A 25,717-nucleotide genomic window follows, 5' to 3' on the forward strand; every position below is an offset into this window, starting at 1 on the left:
TTGCTTAAAAGAGCAATGTCGGAATATCATCCTTTGTTGTTGTTTTTTTTACATTGCTCTCTTATGTACTATCACGTTGTTTTAAAAAAGGTTTGTGACTGTTTTGTCACTTTTTTAGTGACTTTTCTTATTAAAACTGCTACTTTGTAATAAAAATATAAACAAACATTGACCAATATAGCCTACGACAGGCTGAAAAGATTAGTTTAATTTTAAAAAGAAACCTTTGCTTTTCAAGTTACTTACTTTTATTTTGTAAAGTGCTCACAGATCCCACACCTGGGGGGAATAATTAATTGCTTATGATTGTCAATGGAGACCCCCTGAGAGTAAACCGGGTTTCTCCTGCGCTTAGTTATGCTTCTGTCCCTTTGGCTTCCAAAGTGATAGGAGCAGCTCCTAGAATTGTTTAAGGACTTTCTCTTTTAGTTATTACCCCTAAATACTCTAGGGTATCCAAGCATCCTTTCTGCAGAGTGTGGATATTATTTCTAGAAGTCTGCTTTCTATTCTAGCACTTCAACTGCAACGTGTGGTAAACCTCTTGAAAACTGCTTACATAAGACTGCACTCCTCCACCACCCTTAATTCTAGATGTGTTGGTCCCACAGAGTTGGCGTTTCTGTGCAGATTTCTACTTTTCAAGTATGAGCTGTGCCACACTAGATCAGCAAGAGGACCAGTAATCAGCAACTCCAGTTTGCCATCTCGCTCTTTGGTGGTGAAATAAACTTCATTCAATCTTTCAGGTCTTTGCTGAGATGCATCTTTCTCGCAATTTGTCCTCTTGTTGGGAGCAGGATCATCATACCTTAGAGATGGAGCCAAGCTACAGGCACCACCAATGTATAGAAAGCACACTGGGCAGAATTTCCCTTCCTACCTTCCTTTTCCAAACGCTCTGTTTCTAATTGTACTTGCTCTTCACCATCCTTGGTCCTATGAAGAACTAAAGCTACGCTAAACTTTACTGCAAGTTCTTAGAATGCAAACGGAGTTCCTCTTAGAATCCTTCTGACAAACATCAGCACATAATGGCCATCAAAAATTACCAGTGCCTTCTTTAAGATACACTGAACTCTTATTTTATGGATAAAACTGAGTCTGCTGCTAACATCTCAAGAGATGTTCAATATGGTCAATGAAATGCTCTCTCCCAATGTCTGCAATTTCTCCAGTATGCCCTCCCTAAAACTCAGTCAAAACCGGTCTTATTTCTTCTACTCTAAAATCAAATAGCTACATGCAAACTAACCTCTGAAATCCCAATGGATTTGGATTTTGGACCTGCTCATACTAAGGCCCCAGGAAGTCATCTGTCCTTTTCCAATTTCAAGACATCATCATATACAGAAGTTCACCCCATTCTTAAATCTAATAGGTCAGAACCATCGCCTGATCTTTGGCCCACCCAACGTACCAGCCTGAGTCCCAGAGACTGATCAACATCACGGACATCTGTAATATCTCTAGCGTCTGTCCCAGATCACTGGAAAAACGCCCATGTAAACCCCCTTAGTTAAAGCATTCTCGGCTGAACAAGAAGTTTTAGAAAATTATTGTCCTATATCACTTCTCGCCCTTTCCAAAATCTCAGATAAAGATGTCAACATTCAATTCTCTGCTTATTTAGAGGAGAACACGTTACTAAATTTTTCACAATTCCGTTCCAAGACACTACCACAGTACTGAAACCATGGTTATTCCCACAGTGGATAACCTCAGATGTATGCTACAGCAAAACCAATCTGCAGTTCTTATGCTATTAGACCTCTCAGCAGCCTTTGACAGAGTCTTTCCATTTTGCTGATGAGCCTGAAGGAAATCGGCACCTGTAACCTTGCACTGAAGTGGCTCTGTTCTATCCTCTCACTGAAGGCAGATCGCCATATTAATACTGTTTGAATTTTTAACAAACTTCATGCCCTGGGGGGAGGAGGGGGGTTCCCACAGGTTTCTTCTTTGAGTAATTCAGTTTCAATATCCTGTCATACACAGATGATACCCAAATCAATCATCTCGATCCCAAACTATGCAATTCAGGCCTTTGAGTTTCTGCTCCTACATGAGTGCAGTTGCCTGCTGGCTGCAGTTCAACTGCCTCAATCTCAATGGAGCTAAAACAGAAATTCTCCTCAGTCTCTTGGTCTACTCCTTGGTGGCCTATTGAATTGGTATCTTCACTCACCCGTCTCTTTCGTCAAAGATCGGTGCATTATTAATGATAATCAACTTACCTTTGGAAAACAAATCAATCAGTTATCCAGAACATGCTGCACCTTTCTTAAAAATCTCAGGAAAACTGTCAATTTCATTCACTAGACGGCTGCAGACCTATCATTCATTCAGGAATTACTTCCTGCGTCAACCATGGAAATTCTATCTTGGGATTTCAGACTACATCACTCATGGTCTTAGAGTCTTTTGGAATTCATTTCCTGGCTGATGCTAGAGCTCTCCCCCACTAGCCTAAAATCACTCCACTGGCTTCCCATCATGAAGCATGCTATATTCAAGGTGTTCTGCATGGTCAACAATGTGGTGAACACCATATGGTGAAACAAAAAAAATCTCCACATATCCTACTATGCACAAACCATCATGGTAAATATGGGTAGGGCAACAAGGCGGGTTGTCGTAGGCAATGAGGCTAGATCAGCACATTCGTTCACATTCTATGAAGATGCCCTGAGGTACAGAAGTTTTGGGAGACAGGGGTTGCTTATATGAATGAGATATTTGGGAGTAACATGGGCACCTCTGCAAAATGGTGTCTGTTAAACATCTGGGATGAGACAGATCTAAACCACATGGAGCGGATATGGATGACCCTGGTACTGCCAATAGCCAAACAAAACAATGCACGACTATGGGGAGCAGAGCAGGCACCACAACTGGGGGATTGGAAGAAAGAAATGGATTGGTGCAAGTTGGCTCAGAAGATAAATGAAGGAAGTGACGGTCCCCAAAAATGGGCAAAAATATGGGGAAAATGGAATGACTACAGGGGAAATCCTTGTAACCCCCCTCCCTTACATTGGGCTCTGATGTATTGCTATCTAATCAATCTGGATTAAATGGTTATGTTTGAAATACGGCTGGTGGAGAAGGCAAAGACACAAGGACAGTTTGACACTGAGAATATATAGCTTTATTTGACAATGCCAGTGTACAACATGTTTTGAATGTTTTGGGTCCTATCTGCCAGAGGCAGAATTTCATTCCTTTACCATCATTCTCATTCCCTTCACTCCATCGAGGCCTGATCTTTTTCTTACTTGGCTGCCAAACTATTGAGCAATTTTCCCCTCCAACTAAAATCCATAGCTTGCCCCACCAGGTTCAGAAAAAACCTTAAATAATCAATTCAGTTAATTTCGGTCTGCTCATCTTGGTCATCTGTTGCTCCCTTACTTTCCCTTCTACGCCTTTCCCGGTACGCAAGAGCACAAGGGTGCATTTAGTTATTTGCCATACTATACAAAGTCTCTAACAATGCATAACTACTTCACATGCTTCCTTAACTCCAGACATGTCCAGAACCCCCTCTGTTCCTGTCTGCATACACTCTAACTTCTAAGGGGGGTGGACAGAAGGAGTAATTTACAGACAACACCTAATGTGCCAGCCCAGTATAGAAAAGTTAGCTCAAACTTGCACTTTGATAATACTTGCAATGCCCATCTCAAACCAGCTGTTACTTCACCAACGTGATAAAGAAACCAGTGGCAGCAGTGCCTCAGACAGAACTTCTACTGCCAACTTGCGAAGCAGCATACTAGAATGGGGTCAGGTGGTACTCACCCTGCCAGCATGGTGTAGAGAAGAATTCCTAAACTCCAGATGTCACATCCCATGTCATAGCCCTGCCGCTTTAGTACCTACAAGACGCAAAAGAATATTTCAGTGTTGGTGAGATTGGGGATCACCTACAAACCAGAGAGAAGCAGTAACATTACCCACTTAAAGAAAGCACACTAGAAAGCAAGCAGGCAGATACAGGTAAGACAGTGGTTCACACAGAGCAAACATGTTTTTCTTCCTGAAACGGTAACACTGAGGCATTAAGGTAGGCTGCACAAACACGGTCTCTCGATAGCCAGCACCTTCAGCTGCTTTCACAATTAATTGATTATTTTTAAAACTAAGCAGTGATTCCTAAGCACTTTTAAAAAAGAAGAGAAGTACTGCAAGCTAACGGGTGGGAAACTGGTTATGACTTTATAGAATATTCCCACAATGGAGAAGGAATAGTTTGTCCAAAATTCTAGTTTTCCTTCAGTAGAATATTATTGTGATCATAAGCACTGAATAGCCCCAAACACGTGTGATCCCAGAGCACTTAAAAAAAATTATAAAGCATACATCAAATAAAAATATACACTTATTTTTGAGAAAAAAGCCAAGTAGTTTTCTGAAAAATGAAATGCTTTAGAACAGCTATAACAGGCTACATTGCCCAATTGAGAGTACGTACTTCAAAGAAAGGTTATTTTTTTTATATAGATGCAAAGTCACTAAAAGAAACCTAGTGTCCTTAGAAGCACTTTCACAACCTTTTTTAAAGGAAAAATTGGAACAAGGTAGTTTGAAGATGCTGGGAGAAAATCACCCTGCTCCTTTTAGGCACAGAACACTTTCAGTATCTCATCATAACCTGTAGGTTTTTAACAGCTGTGATGAATCATATGCGAGCTGAGTGCAATTACCTCGGCCCTTTCTCTGGGGAGGAGGATGGGTTGCTTATAACAATAATGAACTGTTGTGCAGTTTCTAGGAGTCTCCTAAAACCGGCACGTTTTGGATGACCTAAATTGAGAGCTTGGTGTCCCAACCGCTTCCGGACACCCCTACAGGATATGTCAGCCGCTAGACCAGTTAGCTCTACCGTGCCACTACCAGCCCAATGTATTCTACAGAGGTGTAGGTAGTCTCTGGCAACCCCTGAACATGACAACCCTGATTCCTCAGGGATCGTAGAAAACAGTACAGTTAGTTTCTCTCAGACACTCGTGCTTGCTTTCTCTCATAACACACAGGATGGAAATTAGGACGTTTCAATAAGAAGTTATTAGTCCAGCGACAGCCTGATGTAAAACATATGTGCTGCAACAATCAGGAGACCGAAGCATACAATAGAAATTGCTAGTACCAATATGGTGAATAGTAGATACATTTCTACCATAGTGCTAATAAGATGAACAGAACCTGATTGTTTAGAAAAAAGGAACCTGTCTCTGCGTCGAGGATGACAACCCACAAGGGATGTCAGACCACTGTGTGTCGAAGATTCGGCATGCTGGACCCCTGTGTCAGCTTGGAATGAATTCTCCTCTAATTTGTAGGGGCAGTGAGTGTCTTTTATACTAAAGTGGTCACTCTAGGTTTTTTTTCTGAATCAATATGTTTTTTATACAACCATGGATATTTTGAAAACAATCAAATGTTTTGAAAACAATCACTGATGCTTTTCTAAACAAGTGCAATCATGCACAGCTGGCTGTTGGCCAAGGATGAAAAGGTGGTGACCCTTATACAGAATAAATCTGCTGTGCCTCAGGACATGTTTATGTAGTCAAGTACAGGGATTGTGACAGAATACTTAGAGCCTGGTGTCGAGGAGATAGGGGCAAGCTACTAGGTAAAAAGTTACCTGTTTAAAATAGTTATTGTCATGTGGATGGGACAATATATGTAAAGAAGGGGTATACATCAATGGGACTTTCCTAAAAGACATAACAGAACATTCTCCTTGAACAGAACTAGGATTTCAGGCAACAAACTATTTCTTCTCATCCAGGGGATCTTCGTTATAAGCACTGAACAGAAAAGCAAGCCCATCTCTATAACAGCATAGAATACCTACAGTGTACTATCCAAATAGATTATGAATAGGGGCTTCCCACATCTGGTCATCTGCTTAGGAATCGGTGTCAAGGCAATTGTAATAATAATAATAATAATAATAATAATAATAATAATAATCTGAGCTTATACAGCACCTGGTTACACTAGCCAGTGTGTCCCCGCGCAAGCCATTGGCCCCAAGTCTACCAAACTCTTACAGTCTCCCCAACCCGCCCCAAATTTGCCTAACCGCTAGGGAATAAATAGGGTTTTAGTTCTTTGCGAAAAACCACCTCTGAGGCTTCCATGCGAAGCCTGTGGGGAAGAGTATTCCATCGACGGGCAGCCAGAAATCGGAAGGATCTACCTCCGATTCTAGCTCTTCTGATTTTAGGAACCTGCATCAAGCCAGCCTCCTGAGATCTCAAAAGTCGAGTCGGGGTATAGGGTGTTAATAGATTGCGAAGGAAGCGAGGACCTTTCCCCTGCGCAATCCTGTGGCTGACACAGAGGGCTTTAAACTGGACGCGCTCCCTAATTGCCAGCCAGTGCAGCGGACTCCAGGGCTTTTTTAGAGGCGGCTCTTTTGGGCAGAATCAGCACCAGGCGTGCGGCGGCATTCTGGATGTGTTGTAGTCTCTGGAGACATTTCACATTAGCTCCCAGATAGGACATTCCCATAGTCCAGCCTAGAAGTGACCAAAGCATGGACTAGGGCTTTCCTAACTGTAACAGGGAGCAGATCCAGCGTCTTTCTAAGACTACGCAGAATACCAAAACAAGTACCAGCCACACGTCTGGTGTGATAGTCATAGGAAATTTTGGAATCTATCAAGATTCCAAGATTCTTAACTTGATCCTTTGGCACAGGTAGTGGCCCGAGCGTCTGGGGCCAACAGGCTGAGGTCCAGACTGACTGTTTTGCCCACAATCAGCACCTCAGTTTTGTCACCGTTCAATCTGAGACAGTTGTCGGCCATCCAAGCAGCAAGGTCTTGGGGACAAGACGCAAAATTGCTGGCTGCATTCTCAGCAGGCTGTGGCAAAGCCACAACCAGCTGAGTATCATATGCGCAAGTCACCACTTCCACCCCATATTGCTCAGTGTTTATAGCCACAGGCGCCACAAAGATTAAAAAGGGTAGGGCTCAGGCTGGAACCTTGCGTAACCCCTTGATCAAAGTTAATAGCCTTAGATCTATAGAGCCCTTGTTCAACTCGAAAACTGCGCTCGTGGAGAAATGATTCCAGCCAGTCCCATGCCTTCCCTACCACTCCACCCTTTTTTATAGACACCGCAGCAGGTGTGATGCGCCACAGTGTCAAACGCGGCACTAAGATCGAGAAGAATCTGTGCCACGGTATGACCCTCATCCACATGCCTCCGAAGAGCCTCTGTGGAGAAGAGCAGGGCTGACTACGTAGAGTGGGGAGCACGGAAGCCCGACTGCGACAGGTGTAGGAGCTTTTGGGTTTCAATGTGGGCTGTCCGTTGTTGATTGACCAGCTTTTTAGCTATTTTGGCAAAATATGGGAGGAGTGATATGGGGCGCAGATTGTTCAGCTGATCTATACTGATTTGCAGCTTTTTCTTCAACGGAAGAACCACCACTTCCTTCCAGATTTTCGGCACAGTACCCGAGCCAAAAGACAGCTCTAACAAATATCGAATATAAGGCTCTAAGATCTCACTATTTCCTCTCAAGATTTTAGCTGGAGCAGGGTCTTTAGGGGAACCAGATTTCACACCACTAGCTAGCTTATACAGCATATCACCGTCTGGAACCCTGAACACTTTCAGGCACTCTCCCTCCGTTTACCCACCAATGGGCATCTCCTCTCTGCCAGACCGAGCTCTGGCTTCCATCGGGAAGGTAGAGTAAATTTCCTTCACTTTATTGGCAAATAATTCTGCTATCTGATTCCAGGATTCAGCAGAACCAGCCTCAGGTTCCCCAATAGAAGCCAGTGAGGATAACTCTTTATATACCTGAAACAGTTTCTTGGCTGAACAGTCTGCCTTATCAATCCGATCTGCGTAATAGGCGGATCGAGTTTTCCTAATCAAGGCGTGATACGTCTTGAGACTAGATTTATATTCCATCTCAAGAGTTGGCAAGTATTCATTTCTCCAGCCTCTCTCAAGACGCGTACAGGCTGTGTTTGCCTCCCTTAGTTCAACATTGAACCATGGGGCAGATTTAGTTCGCCGTGTGGACCCTATACTAGACCAAGGCGCAGTCCTGTCCAAAGCGAACCGAATGCGCTGGTTCAGGGCCTCACAGGTTACATCAATCTCTGATCCTAATCCTCCCGGAGGCCCAACAATTTAACAATTGTGCATTGTTAAAGTATGTTTGGACCTCCAAGTGGCTGTTTTACAAGTAACTGCAATGGAAAACTTTTGTTATAAAACTGCAGTAGCTGAACTACCTCTTGTAGAATGAGCTGCCAGACTACCAGGCAAAGTCTTGTTAGCATTACGGTAGCAGAGTAAAATACAGGGAACAAAAGAGAAATAGACTGCTTAGAAGTAACCAAACTAGTTTGTATAGGACTATCATTAACAAATGGAAGGTCTGATTGCCCAATATCTTTAGTTTTATCAAGATAAAACGTAAGAACCGTTTTTAAACCAAGGGAAAACAAAGTCCTTTCATCTGGAGTAGGAGGATTCTGAAAGGTGGTTGGAAGGGAGATTGCTTGAATTACAAGAAAACTTAAGGACAACTTTAGGAAGAAAACTAGGGCGGGTTCTCATAACCGGTCAGTGTAATAGAGTGAAAGATTCCTTACAGCATACAACCATTTCCTGGAAAACCCCATTCACAAAAGATGTCTTGAAGGACTTTGTCATTTAATACCCAATCATGATTCTCTTGAACTAGCCTGTTTACAGAATCTGCTTGTGCATTCAGGATTTCTGGTAGGCAGACTGCTGCGATGTGCAGGTTCCTTAAGATTAGACATCTCCAAAATGCCTGTGCTTCTATAAACAATGGCCTGGACCATGAGCCTCAGTGATTTTCGAGATAATAAATAGTTGTGCTATTGATTTTGTGAATGATCAGAGAAGACTTAGTGAAGCTCAGTAGAAACTACTTAAGGCCAGCTGAATCGCTCGAAACTCCATGAAGTTGACCTGGTTGCTTTTTTCTTTTGACAATGAAAAACCTCGGATCTGAAGACCATCCTCATGAGCTCTTAGCCCAGAGAGAAGCATCCATCATTATTGTTTGAGACAGTGCTTCAGGCTGACTAGGGAGAAACTTCAGCAAATGTGATGATTGGCACCACAATGGGAAGGATTGCATAGTGGTCCGTCAAAGAGTTAACATTTCTACCCAACTGCCTGACAGTTCCAGGCATTATTGCAATGGCCTTATCTGTAGATGGGTGTTTGGGATCAGAAACATGTAGGAAGCCACTGAGCTCAGAACTGACGAGGTATAACAGTCTGGCGGGCGTTTTGACAAGGAGTTTACCGACTTCCAAACAAAGCAAATCTAGATAACATTTAGAAGGTTTCACAGAAGTTAGGACTCCTGACTTTACTACTCCTAAACTGAGAAAAATCCTAACTTTAAGACTTTCGGTATTCACAGAAGGCATTTAGGAGTCCTAAAGTTAGGACTCCTAACTTCTGTGAATACCGAAATGAGTAAGTAGCTTCTGATAATACCAAAATGAGTAAGTGCCTGCTGTGAATACCAAAATGGTAATACGTTTAGGATTTTGTCTTAAGTTAGTTCTGTGAATCGGGCCCAGAGTATCCACCAGAAAGAGTGTTACAGAAGGTAAGTAGTCTGTTCTTCTGATGGATACTTCTAACCTCGGATTACTCACCTTTAGAGTAGATGCCAAAGCAGTACATCCCCAGGTAGTGGGTCAGTGAACTGGCTCAGACCAAAATGTCCGGCAGAAACAAGCGGGCAAAATGCCCCTCTTGACTGACCTGATTGTCCAAAAAACATATGTACCAATGCACATGTAGCTGCCCGACAAATGGACAGGTATTCTGTGTGCCAGCTCTAAAGTGGAAGCCCTAGCTCAACTGGAATGAGCTTGTATGCCTTCTGGAGGTTGCTTCATTGCCAGTGAGTAGCAGATCTTGATGCAGAGAACAATCCATCTAGAGATGATCCATTTGTGAACTATCTTGCCTTTCCCTGCTTCAAAGAATCCTACAAACCTGATCATCCTCAAAACGTTCTTTGGTGTGAGCTATATAAAAGCATAATGGCTTTTTAGGGTCCAAGTAATGGATTATACATTGCTCGTTAGAGGAATAAGGTGACGCAAAGAATGCAAGAAGGATGACAGACTGCTTGACATGAAATGGAGTGACTAACTTTGGACGAATGGAAGCTCAGGTTCTCAAAACGAACTTATCTGGGAAGAATGATGTAAAAGGTGCGTTGACAGTGTTTAGCTTGCTTACATACCTAGCTGATGTTATGGCGATGAGAAAGACTGATTTCAATATCAGAAGTTATGGGCACCTGTGCAGTGGCTCAAAACGGGTGCATAACTATTAGGTGTAAACTAATTTCAAGTCCCACGGCGTCATCACAAAGGGTTTTGGTAAAAATAAATGCTGCATACATTTAAAAAATCTCATCACAACAGACTGATCTGGCAACTGCAAAAAGTCAAATGACCCAATAGATAGCCTTTAACAGAGTCCAAAGCAAGTCAATGTGGGGCCAGGGACAAAATAAAAAAAAACTTCAGACAGCTTGACTCGTAGTGGGCCAATGTGTTGGGTGCTACACTAACCCACAAATGCGTCCTTAGCATACACACAGATATTGTGGAGAGCTGCCTTGTTGCGAAGTTAACAATGCCCTCTGGGGGAAGGTTGAAGGAAGTCAGTGCCACTGCTCACTCTCCAATCAAGAATCTGCAAATTGTGCATGACCGGGTGCAGTACACTGCCCTGCTGTTGCAACAGAAGATCCTCCCACACTGGCAGCTTGATCGGAGGACAGAAACTCAAGGCAAGGAGTTTTGGGTACCACATTCTCCTGGCCCAGTCCAGGATGACTTAGGCCCAGTTGCTCCTGATCTTCTTCATAATTTTGGGTAGGAGAGGCAGTGTCGGGAAAGCATACAGGATAGCAAGCTCCACTCTAGAAGTTAAACATATCGGAGACCGCTGTCTTGGAAACTCGAATGTGCAAAAGAGCAGACATTCTGCATTCTCAGCAGTTGCTAAAAGATTGAGCCACTGTTTTCCCTATTACTAGAAAATGCTCTGCACTGCCTCCAGATGAAACTGCGATTAGTGATCTGCTAAGTGTGTGGCTCTGCTGGTCTGTCTTAGCATTTAAAAACTCCGCCAGGTAGTTCACCAACAATTCCCTGAAGGGGGGAGCCTCCCAGTATAAGACCCATAACCCAACCGCGCCCTGCTTTTTGCAGTACCTCATGGTGGTGGTGTTATCCATGAGCACCTGCACAAGTCTCCCTTTGAAGATTTACAAGAAGGGCTCAGAACCAACTGAATCGCCCTCAACTCCAACAGGCCTCTGATCTCCAACTCTCTCGGATGGCCATACTAACCTAGAAAGGATGAACCTGTGACCGCTGGGTGGAAAAGGGAGGAGTCTGCCAGTGACCCAATCGCAATCCAGTATCCACTGCTGCAAATCTGTTGCAGTTGCCCACAAAATTTAGATACAATTAGACAATCCCCTGATTCTTTGCCCACTGTAGAACGTGCATGTGAAAGCCGATATATTTAGCCATCAGGATGCTGGAGGAGAACAAGCCCAGTAGCCTCAGAGCCACCCGCACTGAGATCCAGGACAGAGACAGAAACACTGGGATCATAGCCTGAATGTCCTGGATTCCCCACTCCAATAGAAAGGCATGGAGCTGTACTGCACCCAGAATAGCTTGAATGAAGGAGAGCATCTGAGAAGTATATACTTTTCTGGGTGATAAGGTTCAAGTTAAGTAAAAATATTTGTAAAGCACATGGCTGTCCCAGCAATGGGACGTCCCGGCACTGACTGTCTAGCAGAGTGGGAAGAGGAGGCAGCTTAGAGATTGGAAAATAGCCAAGTCTTCACAGCCCTGCTAAAGATCCAATGGTTGGATATACTATGGGCAGAGAGAGGAAGGGAGTTTTAAAGGGCGGGAGCCAATGCCTTGAACGAGCAGCCACCCGCTCTGGCCCTGCGCACCCTGGGTTCTCGGGCCAGATGCAGATCCGCTGAGCCCAGGTGGGTGCGTAAGGGGAGCACATATCGCACAAAATCCTAGAGCAGAGGCCTGAAGATCTTGTGAATGATACAGAGAGTTTTAAAGTAAATTATATGTTCTATAGGCAGCCAATGAAGCCGGCGAAGGAGGTCAGAGTCATGACAATACTTGGGGAGTGCGAACATGGCATGGTCTGCAGCGTTCTTGGTACGTTGGAGCCTTTTGGTCACCGATTTATTAGCACCAATAAGCAGCATGTTACATTGTCCAATCCACTGTCCTGTCAAGATTGGACTAATCAGCTGTCTGGTGTGAGCGTTGAAAAGTCTCAGAATAGGCTTTAGACCGCGTAGCAGGTCCTATATTTCATGACTCGCTCCTACATATGCCTCAGAATACCAACTTCATGAAATGCTATGTATGTCCATTGAAATGCTTGGAAACCCGGTCATACAATCTGAACCTCAGTCACAAGAACCACTTGATTGCTCACTTTGTGACTGGCTCCTAAATAATCGAAAACTAGGACTTTGCAGTGTTCTGTTATCCTCTCCAGATTCTGGCTGCCGTATATGGAATGACATATGATTTATACATATGCAAACGAAATATAATTGGACATAATGCAATAAAATAACTAACGAATTGTGTATATATATGTCTCTCGAGTGCTTTTGAATTCATGTTCACTGCTGTAACAAAAATTTGAAAAAATTATAGAAATAATATTGAATAACTCCTTCAGGAATTTTTTTTTATTGTGTTATCGCCAAAAGTAGACATGTAAAAACAGTAGCTAAGTAGGCCAATATTCACGGGCCCTTACCCGGGAAAAGAACTCTTTAGTTGCAGAATCGTCTTCAAACGACTCCCATCCCACCAGGGAAATCCTACATACTAGACTATCCTACCACGGAAGCCTGCCTTTTGGTGTCCTAGCAGCTTAAGAACTAGTAATGACTATGGGTTGCCCTAATGTCCTGAGACCGGAGATGGCTGTAATGTGGCCTAATAATCCAACGAACAAGTTAATTACCTTCGGTAATGATATCTGTATGAAACATTAGTTAGTGATAAATTCCTTACCTTAGAATTACCACCAGGCGTCCGACTGGATCCGGAAAGTTTTCGTCAGCAGTACCCCTGAGCGCGGAAGGTGGCGATGTGCGTCTCCGCGCCCGCCGTTGGCGTCTTGGTCGCCGAGAGGACGTCGCAGCAGCTACTTAGACGCCGCCCTTAAGCACAGACGTCCGTTCTGTACACAACTTTCCGCGCCAGGTACGCAGAGCCATGCAAGATACTGACCAATGGTGTATTGAAACTAGGGCCCTGAAAGGGATGACCGTAACCCTAGAAATCAGTTCGTAGAATGGGGGGGACGGGTGGGGTGGTAAGGAATCTATCACTAACTAATGTTTCTTACAGATATATCATTACCGAAGGTAAGTAACTTATTCATCTGAAAGAAACACATAGTGATAGATTTCTTACCTTAGAATAGATACCCCAGCAATACCAACCCCAGTGGCGAGTCTGCGAACCAAGATCACACTAGGAAGTCCCAGAGAACAGAACAGCCAAAGAAGCCGTTTCTCCGGACTTGGCTGTCCAGGCAATAGCGCTTAGTAAAAGTGTGCAACGAGGCCCACGTACCTGCTTGACAGATGTCTTGTAAGAGGATACCCCATCCCAATGCCGTAGTGGCAGCTGTCACCCTGGTGGAATGGGCGCGCAGCCCCACCTGAGGCTTCTTTTTCACCAGAAAATAACAGGCTTTAATACACAAGACGACCCATCAGGAGATAGTCCACTTGTGTACGGCCAGACCTTTCTTGGTGCCTACGTAGCCAACAAAGAGCTGGTCATCCAGCCAGAACTGTTGTGTGTGATTCAGGTAAAATGAGAGCGCATATTTTGGGTCCAGAAGGTGGAGCCTCTCTTCCTCTCTGGAAGGATGCGGAGCCAGAAAGAAGGTGGGCAAAGTGATGGTGTGCCCGATGTTAAAGGTAGTGACAACCTTTGGCAGAAAGGATGGACGTGTTCTGAGCACAACCTTGTCCGGATGGACAGACAGAAAAGGAGGTTAACAAGAAAGAGCCTGGAGCTCACTCACACTCCTGGTACAGGTGATTGCAACCAGGAAAGTAGTCTTCAAAGTTAACAGACGAAGAGGGCAGTTGTGAAGAGGCTCAAAGGGAGCGCCCATTAAATATGTGAGAACCAGGTTCAAGTCCCGCTATGGCATTACGAAGGGAATAGGAGAGAAAAGATGAGTAATGCCTTTGAGGAATTTATTTACAACAGAGGACTTGAAAAGAGAGGGCTGATCAGGAAGCCTAAGAAAGGCTGAAATAGCAGAAAGGTAGCCCTTGATAGTGCCCAGAGCAGAAACCTGCTGGGCCAAAGAAAGAAGGAACAGAAGGACTTCTGAAAGAGGGGCAGAAAGGGGATCCACAGCCTTTGCTGTGCACCATGCCACAAATTTGTTCCACCTGCAGGCGTATACCAACTTAGTGGAGGGACGCATGTCTGCCAGAATGACATCACAGACTTCAGGAGGCAAGTCGAAAGGAAACAACTGCCGCCGCTCAATCTCCACACAAAGAGGTGGAGACTGGACAGGTTCGGGTGGAGGACCGTCCCCTGCTGCTGCGACAGAAGATCCTCCCGGAGAGGCAGACAGATCGGGGGATTGATGGTCATACTGAGTAGCTTGGTATACCAAACTCTTTGAGCCCAGTCAGGAATCACAAGAATAACTTGGGGCCAGTTGCACCTTTCTTATTCAGCACTCTGGGCAGCAGTGGTATTGGTGCAAAGGCGTACAACAGACCGGAACTCCACTCGCGATGAAAAGCATCACCTAGCGAGTGCCCCCTTGGAAATTCCAAAACGCAGAACTGCTGACATTGCACGTTCTCCTTGGTGTCTAACGGATCTAACCAAGGCTCTCCCCACTGTTGAAAGAGACCTTGCGCCACCTCAGAGTGAAGCCGCCATTCGTGAACCTGCGGCTGAGTTCGTCCGCCCTGGCGTTTAGTGAACCTGCCTGGTGTTGAACCAGGAAAATGCCCTGATGTTCCAGCCATGTCCAGAGGCGTAGAGCCTCCTGACATAGGGTCCAAGAACCCACCCGCCCCGTTTATTACAGTACCACATGGCGATAGTGTTGTCTGTGAAAACCTGCACTACTCTTCCCCTTGACAGAGGGAAGGAATGCTTTCAGTGCAAGTCGGATCGTCCAGAGCTCCAGAAGGTTGATATGGAGCCTGAACTCCACCGGAGACCAGAGGCCTCTGAACTCCGCCCCTCCCTTGTGGCCGCCCCATCCCAGGAGGGACGCATCCATCTCCATTGTGTGCTTCGGTTGGGGAAGGGATCTGCAATTGACCCAATGCAGGTTTGTGAGCCACCATTGCAATTGTTGCGCAGTGCCCTCCGAGATCTGGATGTAATCGGACAGGTTCCCCGGATGCTGTGCCCGCTGGAACTTCAGGTCACACTGCACAGCCCGCATATGCCATCTGGGATTGTTTGATGAGCAGGATGCAGGAGGCCATGAGGCTCAGCAGCCTCAGTGTAATTCTGTCCAAAACCCGGGACATGGGCTGAAAGATCGGAATCAAACCCGAATGTCCCGGACTCGCTGTGTGGGAGATACGAAGTTGAGCCGTGTCCAGAATGGCTCAGATGAAGAGGAGATTCGGAGAGGGAATCAGGTGCGACTTCGGCACATTGATGGAGAACCCCAGCAAATGCAGGAGGTTGGCCATAGTCTGGAGGTGGGAGACAACTGTCCGGAGCGAACCCGCCTTCAACGGCCAGTCATCGAGACTGGAAACCCTGATCTGCGCAGATGAGCCACCATCACTTTCCTGAACACCCAAGGGGCACTGGTAAGGCCAAAGGGGAGCACAGTAAACAAAGTTCTTGTGGCCTACCGTAAACCACACGTAAGGCCGGTGGGCCGGTAGGACGGGAATGTGGAAATATGCGTCAAGCAGGTCCAACGCTACTATCCAGTCTCCAGGGTTGAGGGCAGACAAGACCTGAGCCAGAGTTAACACCTTGAACTTCTCCTTCCGGAGGAAGCGATTGATGTCCCAGAGATCCAAGATAGGATGCAAGCCCTTGTCCTTCTTAGGCACCAGAAAGTAGTGGGAGTTACAACCACGTCCTACTTCAGACAGGGACGCGCTCAATGGCCCCCTTGGCCAAGAGGGCAGCAACTTCCTGTTGAAGAAGTGCCAAGTGATCCCCCAACGTGCGGTGGTACTGCGGTGACATGGCTGGAGGGGTAGTCTCGAAGGGGAGGGAGTAGCCCCTTCGGGCTATTTGTAAAACCCACCTATCCTAAGTGATGGTGCGCCAGTGGGGAAGGTGATGGCAAATCCTGCCGTCCTCTGGCATTTGATGGGCCTGAAAAAGCGGACTAGGAAGGTTTGGAGGCAGTGGTGGCTGGGTGGAGGTGGACTGACCCGCCCGCTGGACCCCTGACCCGGCTCGGCGAGTTCCACGATCGTGCTGAGACTGTTGCTGCGCAGGCCTGTGGCTTTGAAGTGAACGTGTAGGGGTGCCACTTCCGTGGCCACAAAAGGAGCGAAAAGCAGAAGGCGGAGGAGGGCGCATGGCAGAAAGCCCCAAGGACTTGGCTATAGCCCGAGTGTCCTTAAAGCGCTCAGACGCACTGTCTGCTTTATTGACAAAAAGGTGAATGCCATCAAAGGGCATGTCCATCAGAGTGTTCTGGACATTCCCAGAAAAACTAGTTGGCCTCAGCCAGGCGTGGCGACGGAGAGCCACTGCCCAGCGATTCGGGGGTGTCAAGGCCACAACGGATAGTGAACTTGGCCGCATCCCTCCCTTTGCCAATAGCTTGAGAGAGAGCTGTCCGGGCCTCCTCCGGACATTGAGGCAGCACGCGATCCACTGTATCCCACACAGAGTGGGAATAACGGCCCAAGAGGCATGTGGTGTTCACAGACCGCAGCCCTGAACTGGCGGAAGAAAAAACCTTACCGAACTGCTACAGTTTCTTGAATTCCCTGTCCGGTGGTGCGGTAGGTAATGCACTCGGGGACGCAGAGGCTTGGACAATCAAGCTCTCAGGAGTGGGGTGTTGGGAAAGGAAAAGGGGGTCGCCCAGGCCAGGCGATGGCGTTGGGCCACGTTCCTATCCACAGGAGCCCCTGTGTTGGGCCTAGACCAGGTGCCCAAAAGAACGTCCGAAAGTACTTCGTTAAAAGGCAGCAGCGGATCCGCAGAGGTAGCTGCTGGCTGAAGCACATCTGTCAGGAGGTTAGTCCTGACAGCCACTGTAGGGAGCTCGAGGCGTACCCTACGCAACACCACTGCGTAACTTGCACTCTCCTCCGTAGAAACGGTAGGAGGAGTTAGCATGCCAAGGACAGGAGTGGTATCAAGACCACTGGCATCCCCCAGCTCCTTTGCCCAGTCTGGGTCAAGCTCGCATTGTGCTGGTAGAGGGTCCTCAGACCCCTCCCAGTCCTCTCCTTCCTCCAAAGGCTGATGAACAGGTCAAAAAAAGGATAATGGACATAGGGATGGAAATCCCCCATCGGGGTCAGAATCGAGCAACGCCGGTCCGGCGACGTATCCACATCTGGGCTGAAACCGGGGGCGCTGATGTCCGGTGGGCCGGGCGACGTCCGAGGTGGTACCGGTAGGGTCGACGTCGGTGGAGTTGTCACAAGTTCAACCGGCGTCATCCAGGATTCGAGCCTGGATCCAGGGAGGTCCTGCGGTCCAGGTTTGACAGCGATGCCGGAGCCACCAGCAGTGAAGAGCTAGGACCCCCAGTCGGGCCCAAAGGTGCACCGGCCCAAAGAGGCGAGCCATGGCTGACAAAAATTCCAGCAGCTGGGCCAGAGTCGTCGACGGAAACGGGAAGGGCGGGTCAACTGCATAGGCTCTGCAGGAGCCAAAGGGGAGGCCCCACCCACATCCTCAGCCACGTCGCACGACCGGCGAGGGGAAGTCTGAGAGCGATGGCGCTTCAACTTCTTGGAATGCTTCGTCTTACCTGACCAGAGTGCGATGACTTCGATCCCAATGAACGATGGTGGTTTCTCCGCGACCGGTCCCTCGACCTCCCACGGGATTTTGAGCTGCGTGGAGCCGACTGCCGGACTTCCAGCAACTTTTGGGACTACGCCCGCCAAGTCTTCGGCGCCATGGCCCGGCAGTCGGAGTGCGACTTGGGCTCGTGGTTGCACTTCAGGCAGTAAAGACACACGCGGTGTGGGTCCGTCACCGACATCATTCGATGACAGTCCCTGCTTGACTTGAAGCCGGGCATCCCAACTGCACCAGCAATCAATCGACTCGAAAAATAGAGACAAAAAGCCTTGAACAAAACTCAGTCAAAAAATGACTGGGGGTCCTGCTCTCTCCGGATCTGCGCATGTTGACGTGGAAAAAGAAAGAACTGACGTCAGCGCACAAGGGCTGCGTCTAAGTAGCTGCTGCAACGACATCTCAGCGACCACGACGCCAACAACTGACGCCGAGCCGCACAACACCACCTTCCGACGCGCAGGGGTACTGCTGACGAAAACTTTCTGGATCCAGTCTGAATATGGGGGGTAATTCCAAGGTAAGGCATCTATCACTACGTGTTTTTTTCAAATCGTCAAGGCTAGGGACTGAGGCGGTTGTGAGGTGCTCTGACAGCCTACATTGTAGAGCTTTCTAGAGTAGTTGCTAGGTGCAAAGCAGTCAGTGGTTTAAAAGAAGGCTATAATTTTCATCAGCACTGTCACATATTGCACAAATACCTCATGCTGCACCAAAGACAACACCAGTTTTTGGATCACGCTACTGACTAACATCTATGCAGGGACTTGTATTTAAGACCTGATGGTGCATGGTTGTACCAGGGACTCTCACTTCAAAGTTCATCTTCGCCCCACTTGACCAGCTTCAAACAAATACGCACTAAATGCTCTTAAATCTCCTTTTTGCTAGCACAAAACTCGATGCTCAAGCTGATGGAAGTGCACATGGGAGACCTTGGGCTGTGGGCTAACTGGAAGGGGGAGGGAGGAGGGCGAGGAAGGACTCAAGACTCAAGATTCCAGTCCTGAACTGGTGATTAAAGTAGTGATCATAACAAAAATTATCCATCTCTTTGGCATCAACAGTAACTGAAACAACCAGATTATAAGAGATGGCAATGGATTGCCAAAGGACTACTATGTTGCAAAGAAGGCCCCTCCAAACACAAATCAGTTGAGCTTTCATTCCGCCTTCAGTAGCTTATTGATGTAGGGAGAACTATAACAAACCACATGGGTGAGTGCATGAAAACTACCAAGACACAGGAATGCTGAATATTGTCCAAGACGTCTGTGCCTTGAAGTTCAAGACACCACTACATTTTATACCATTAGAAAAGTCTTGGTGATTCCAATTTCATCATCTACAGCCGAAAAAAAGAGTTGGAAGTGGTTTAATCTCATTAAAAGCAATAACGCTATCCTTTCTAGTTAAATGAAACTTCAAAACCATGAATTCAGATTCACCCTCATTATTAAAAATAGGGAACACATTTATATGCAAGAATTTAGGATGTTGGTTCTGCATCACATTTTTCTCCTATGTGAAAGAGAGAATAAGATGAGAATCATTGAGCCACATCGATTTTGAATTTCTGTCCTTCACATAGCAATAGCATGGTAACTTTTAAAGTTTCATCTCTTCCTGTGGGAACTTTCTATTTATTGTCAATACAAGTTCTGCCGTTTGACCTCAAATTAGTAACAAAAGCAGTTTCAAAATCCACGAGGAAGTTGCTACAGTAGATGCTCATCTCTGGAGGAAAAAATCTATACCTGGATGGGTGTTTGATAAGAGGCTTTGCCATAACAAAAATCACAACACCATTTTCAGATGCTTCTCTTATGCATCTCCTGGGCCTAAATCTAAATCTTAAAAAGTCAACACCGACCTACGCTTTAATCATCCATTATCTTTGGGGCTACTCTGATCTCAGTAGAAGGAAAGTAGCATCCTTTGAAGGAAACCCTAGAGCCTTCCAAAGAAAGTTTTTTGAGTCTTCAATTTGCTTTTCAACACAAAGTATGTCAAATTTTTTGAAAATGCATGGAATCATGCATTTTCATACTCTCATATGTGCACTTCTAAAGGACATCCCGAGAACAGTACCTGGATTACTAGTGGACAGAAAACTAAGAAGACATGTTACAGGCTATCAAAACAAGCCATTCAGTTATTGTGGTACTCTCCAAAAAAGCCTGATGAGAGCAGTATGTTTCTACCACTACCTCTCCACTGAAACACAGTGACATATGTGCCCTGAAGGCTGGTGAAGCACCCTTGAATTCTTCAAACCTAAGGCACCACCACCTGGACAACAAGAGAAACCTATCACAATCCCTTTCTGGATCCTTTGGCAGTATATCTACTGTGACACTATGACCTTCTACTCTTTCCCCTATTTCAAACTCATGTACAACTAACCACTAGAACATTGTTCTGGAAAATTGCATATTCTGGTGGTTATTAGGGAGCAAGATCCAGGAACTCACAAGCTCTGTATTACTTTTCCCAGCAATTAAGCAGTCATTATGACCCAGCAATTATTCCTACCAAAGGTGGACTCTGATTTATATGTAAAATAAACTATATCTCTTTCTCCGCCTTCTTTCAACAGCCAAGCCCTCCAGCAGAAACATTATGTAGCATATTGGATGTAAGAAGGGTTTTAGGATAACAGGCATCGCCTCCACCAAACAGTACACTGTAAGTAAGATAAAATTATATGTATTTGTGCTCATAAGCCCCTTTGATGTGGGGAAATGGTCCATGCCATGACTGGCAAATTGGTCACTACAGACTTACTAGCAAAAGTTTGCAACCTGAAGACTACTCATACACTTACTAGACCCTTTTCTTTAAATTTGGTCTCAGAACGGATGTCAGTGGGTGGGAAAAAGTTTTTTGCAAGCTGTTTTTGGAGAAAGTACACTGTTGCTTCACCAAATGGCTCTTGTAATTCGTATCTTAGATGATTCTTCTAATTTCTGGCTGACACATCTTTGGGAGGATGAGATTGCTATTCTATACATTAGTTCATTGAAGATCACATGATGTAGAACGAAATGTTAGTTATTCTGATGGATACTCCGAACTGCAGATTCCCTACTTTGCTAATATTTCCCCAAGCGTTAGACTGGATCTAAACTTTTTTAGAGTAGTACTCTTGTGTCGGCAAGTAGCGTTGTGGGACTACACACCAACTATGTTGTGCACCGGAAGTGACGAGTGGAGACATGTATAAGTGCCACCCGTGCATGCTGACGTCAGTTCTTTTCTTTCCAGTCTTCAGCTGTGGATCTGGAGCTGCTTCTAGGTTGTTAAAAATTACCTGCGTGCAAGAGAAAAAATGTCACCTCCTTAGACAACTGGGTTCAAGCCTTGTAGAAGCTGTTGTAAACAGATGTCCGTGATGGACCCTCACAAATTGAGTCTTTGGTGCTTGGGGCCGGACCAAGACTCCACAACCTGTAATGACTGCATCCAGATGAATCAGAAGACCTATAGGACGGTAAGGTAAAACTTTACACTGCTAAACACAAGATGACTCCACACTGCGACCAGCTGAAGTCTAAATTAAGGTCTCCTTTCCAAAGTAAGTTCTGTGGCAGATCATCATCGCAGTTGAAGTTTTTGGTTAAGTCTGAAAAATCCCATAAAAAATTCAAAGTAGAAAACTGCCCCATCCTGCCATTCTCAAGACTCCAGAGAGGGCCCAAGAGCAGCCATTTCTCACCTGGTCTCTCGCCCGATAAACATTGTAGCCAACTACAAGGCTAGTCCTGATGCACCCCAGGTTACTGGGTCCATAAGCGAGGATGCAGCAAGTAGAGGTGTTCAGAGAGGCCATGATGCACATTTTGACACTTATCAGTCCTCTGGTGTGCCTTCACGCCCAAAGGATGGGTAGGGGCCTCCAGTCAAACTTCCACAGGTAGGTCCACCCTCGGCACATAGTGTGCCTCCTGAACCCACATCGGTTTCAGCACTGGGTTAGCTGCAGATTTCAGTGCCAGCATCATCCCCTGGGCCAGTTTCACTCGCACAGACACTGGAAGAGGATCTATAGCCCACTGTGCTATCAGACTCAGGTTGAAATCCACAACGACATCGACGGAGGCTGTTGTCTGGTTCCGACCAGCAAGCAGTCTACAGGCAAACCTTCCGATTCGGACACTTGTCCCTGACCACGAGATAGGGTTCAATCTTTGACACCGATTCAGACACTGAATTATGGCGAAGGAGATGAATAAATCACAAAATATTGCCTATGTGTGTGTGTGTGTCCCCACCATCCCCCCACACCATCCAAGACTTGTTACTTTGCAAACCATCTCCTTTGCGGTTTTGCGAACGGGGTCCATCTACTAATAGGCAGGTCGCTCACTGCCATTGTACTTCATGAAGCAAACTGCCTTTTCTTACAAAACATCCAATGCTATTGAGTTTGTTAGTACAGTCATCCACCAGTAAAGTCATTCTAAATGCCTTCTCTACCACCCCATCTGATCATGAATGAAAACAAACATTTGGCAAGCAGATTTTCTCCTCTAAGAGTCTTGCGCTGAGGTAAGTGAAAGCCAGCTGTCTTATGGACTGCTACTCCCATGCCCTAAGGAACATGGTTACAAGTTTTACTGACTTTTACGGACGACCGTCGGGCTTCCCTGACTCACTATTCAGTTTCAAAATGCTTTATTTGGTTTGTACAAGTACAACCATATAGCAACATTCATAAATGCAGTTGAAGTCACATTTGTAAAAGATTAAAGAATAATGAAACTTTTCTAAAAACAATTACATTGATCCAAGCCATCTTGAGTCTGTGCAACATTTCTGTTATTTAGGCATTACTTACTCAGGGGATGGGAGATGGGTAAACGAGCAATCCTGTGTAGGCATGAAGATGACTAGAAATACAAACTGTATCTTCAGATTCGCTTCCAAACTAGGGGGCCTAGAATAAGAGAGATGATCTCTATTTATAATTCCAGGTGCATGTCCTCTGCTCTATATGGAGCAGGGATATGGGGATATAACTCGCAGATTGCCCTCTCCATTCAGCAGGAAGAAAATAAGTACCTTAAACGCTTATTATGTCTTCCTGCTTCAGCATCCAACGAAATCATCCACAGGGAGCTGGGCATACACCATGCCACAGATTTGATTGCACTACGCCCCCTCTCCCTCTGGCGATCCATTTGGGCTAAAGATGAAACCAAGTTTACTCAGGAAGTAATTTTAGACTGCATTAAATTGGATCAGCACTCAAAAATCCCTTGGCTAAAACATATTTTTCATTGGTATAATACCCTTTTTGGTCAGGATATTTTCAAAGATACCCCAACAGAACTAGTTTTTACGAAGCGTGACCTTAAAACCACCTATATGGATCATGCAAAAGGGATTAGAATGAAGGGGTATGCTACACAAAGTACATTTAAATTGTACCTGGAATATAATCTAAGCACAGGATTCCCATCTTACCTTACATTTGTCAGTATTAACTCCCATCGCTTCGTCCTGGCACGCCTGAGGCTGGGTATAGTCCACCATTTGGTGGCTTTCCCTACTGTAAAAAAGCCCGGGTCTTGCCCGTGCCCATGCGATGGGAAATCTAAACAGAGTATCTGCCACTTTTTACTACTTTGTAATTTTTATACTGGTTTTAGAAAGTTTTACCTAAAGCCAGTGGTTCCCAAACTTTTTTGACCTGTGGCTCCCCTGACCTAATCGGCAGTTGGCCGTGGCTCCCCACCATTTTTTTTACCGGTGGGTGGGTGGTGTGTACCTCCTGTTATCTTCCTTAAAGTATTTGGGACGCAATGAAGGTATTATATTGGTTGGAATGCTTAAATTATTAATCTCATCCACTGGCTGCATCCCAATCCATCGTTTTTCCCCCAACAGAGTACCTGGTCCCAAACCCTTATTTATGCCAGCTGCTGCTTTCAGTACGTTTTGGTACTGAGACCCGCTCTGAGAAAATGGAACATTGAGTTTGGTCTGTCGTAATCAGTATTCCCAGCCTTATTTTTACACTAAAAAGGTCTGTCCTTCCATCTGTGTGCCCATCTATATCCAAACATATTCAACCATTTGCACACCTATCCACTATATATCCTTCCGTCCATCATTTCACTCATCCATCCCTCCATCCACCCTTTCACTCATCCATCCATTATTCACCTACCCACCCTTTCACCCCATCCATCTGTACAATCATCCATGCATCCACTCTTCCACCCAGCCATCCATTCACTTACTCATCCATCCACCCATTCACTTACTCATCCATTCACCCAGTCATTTATCCTTCCTCCCATTCACCCTTTCAGTCATTCATCCTCCCTTTCTCTCTCATCCCCTTTTCACTTATCCATCCATCTACCCACCCATTTACTCATCCATTCATGAATCCATCCATTGCCCATCATCTACCCTTTCATTCATCCCCCCCATCCATCCTTTCACACACCCATCCACCAATTCACTCGCCCATCAGCTGCCCTTTCACTCATCCATCCATCCTTTCACACACCCATCCACACTTTTACCCATCAATCTACCCTTCCACCCATAGATCTACCCTTCCACCCATACATCCATCTATTTACATTTTCTCTCATCCATACTTCCATTCATTCACTCATCCGTCCATCCTTTCTTTCATTATCTATCCATTCCCCCTTTCATTCATGCATTCATCCTTTCAGTAATCCATCCAGCCATTCATTCACTTATTTACTCACCCACCTTTTCACATTATGAGCTGAGCCTTTGTTTGCAGAATGGCAGGCAGAAGAGTCCCATCAAGAATGAACTAAAGCAAGGGGTGGGCTGGTGGAGAGTTCACTATGCCCCTGCACATAGGCAGACTGAAAACGTAGAAGTCATGCATGATGCACAGTGCCAGGATGTGAGGTTACTGTAACATGGTGTTTCCAGGGCTTTAAGCGGTGTAAAAAAACTGGGGGGTCTCTTCAAAGGGGGTGTTTGACGTAATTAAGAGCGCAGCTTAAAACACCTAGGCTAAAAATATGCGCTTAGCATAGTGTTCTGCCTCACTGGTATTATGTTGTCTCTGTCATTGCATCCAGATATATAATACAGCAAGTATCATTACACCCCAACAAGCCAGGACTATTGGCTTTGTCAATGGTTGCTACTTCCTTAAAAAAAAAAAACAGGAGCAACCATGGCTTTGTTGAATACAATATTGAAAATACTTCAGTTCTAAAATGACAGGACAGTGTTCTTTTAAATTATTTTACAGGCTTCTTTGAATGAAGTGTTTTCTAACGTTGCAGCGTGGGTGTTTTACTTTTGATCGTACAGAATGCCCTTCTGTACTCTGAGGCAGGAGGAGGCCGCCACACGGTGTCACACCCCCAGACTGCCCCATTGTCATTCAGCAAGTGGCAATCAGCGGCATACTGAATGACAATGGGCGGGAGGGGCTACTCTTGTGCTCCTGGAGGAGTGCGAGGCGCCTCCAGCAGCAGGGGTGAGGCCTCTCACAGGGGAGCAGCGCTGCTCCCTGTGATGGCCAAAATTGCAGATAGTGTGCGCGGCGCCCCTG

General features: G+C 45.7%; 1 protein-coding gene across 2 annotated transcripts in view; it reads right to left on the reverse strand.

Moving 5' to 3' along the window:
- RPS6KA1 (ribosomal protein S6 kinase A1) overlaps nt 1-25,717 on the reverse strand; it is a 1,033,098-nt gene that overhangs the window by 72,980 nt on the left and 934,401 nt on the right. For both annotated transcript variants that reach the window (XM_086957626.1, XM_086957627.1), the window contains one exon: nt 3,805-3,881. In XM_086957626.1, coding sequence (XP_086813752.1) covers nt 3,805-3,881 — 77 coding nt within the window. The remainder of the gene's footprint in view (nt 1-3,804; nt 3,882-25,717) is intronic.

This window comes from Lissotriton vulgaris, chromosome 2_1 (assembly GCF_964263255.1).
Source record: "Lissotriton vulgaris chromosome 2_1, aLisVul1.2, whole genome shotgun sequence".
Lineage (NCBI taxonomy): Eukaryota > Metazoa > Chordata > Amphibia > Caudata > Salamandridae > Lissotriton > Lissotriton vulgaris.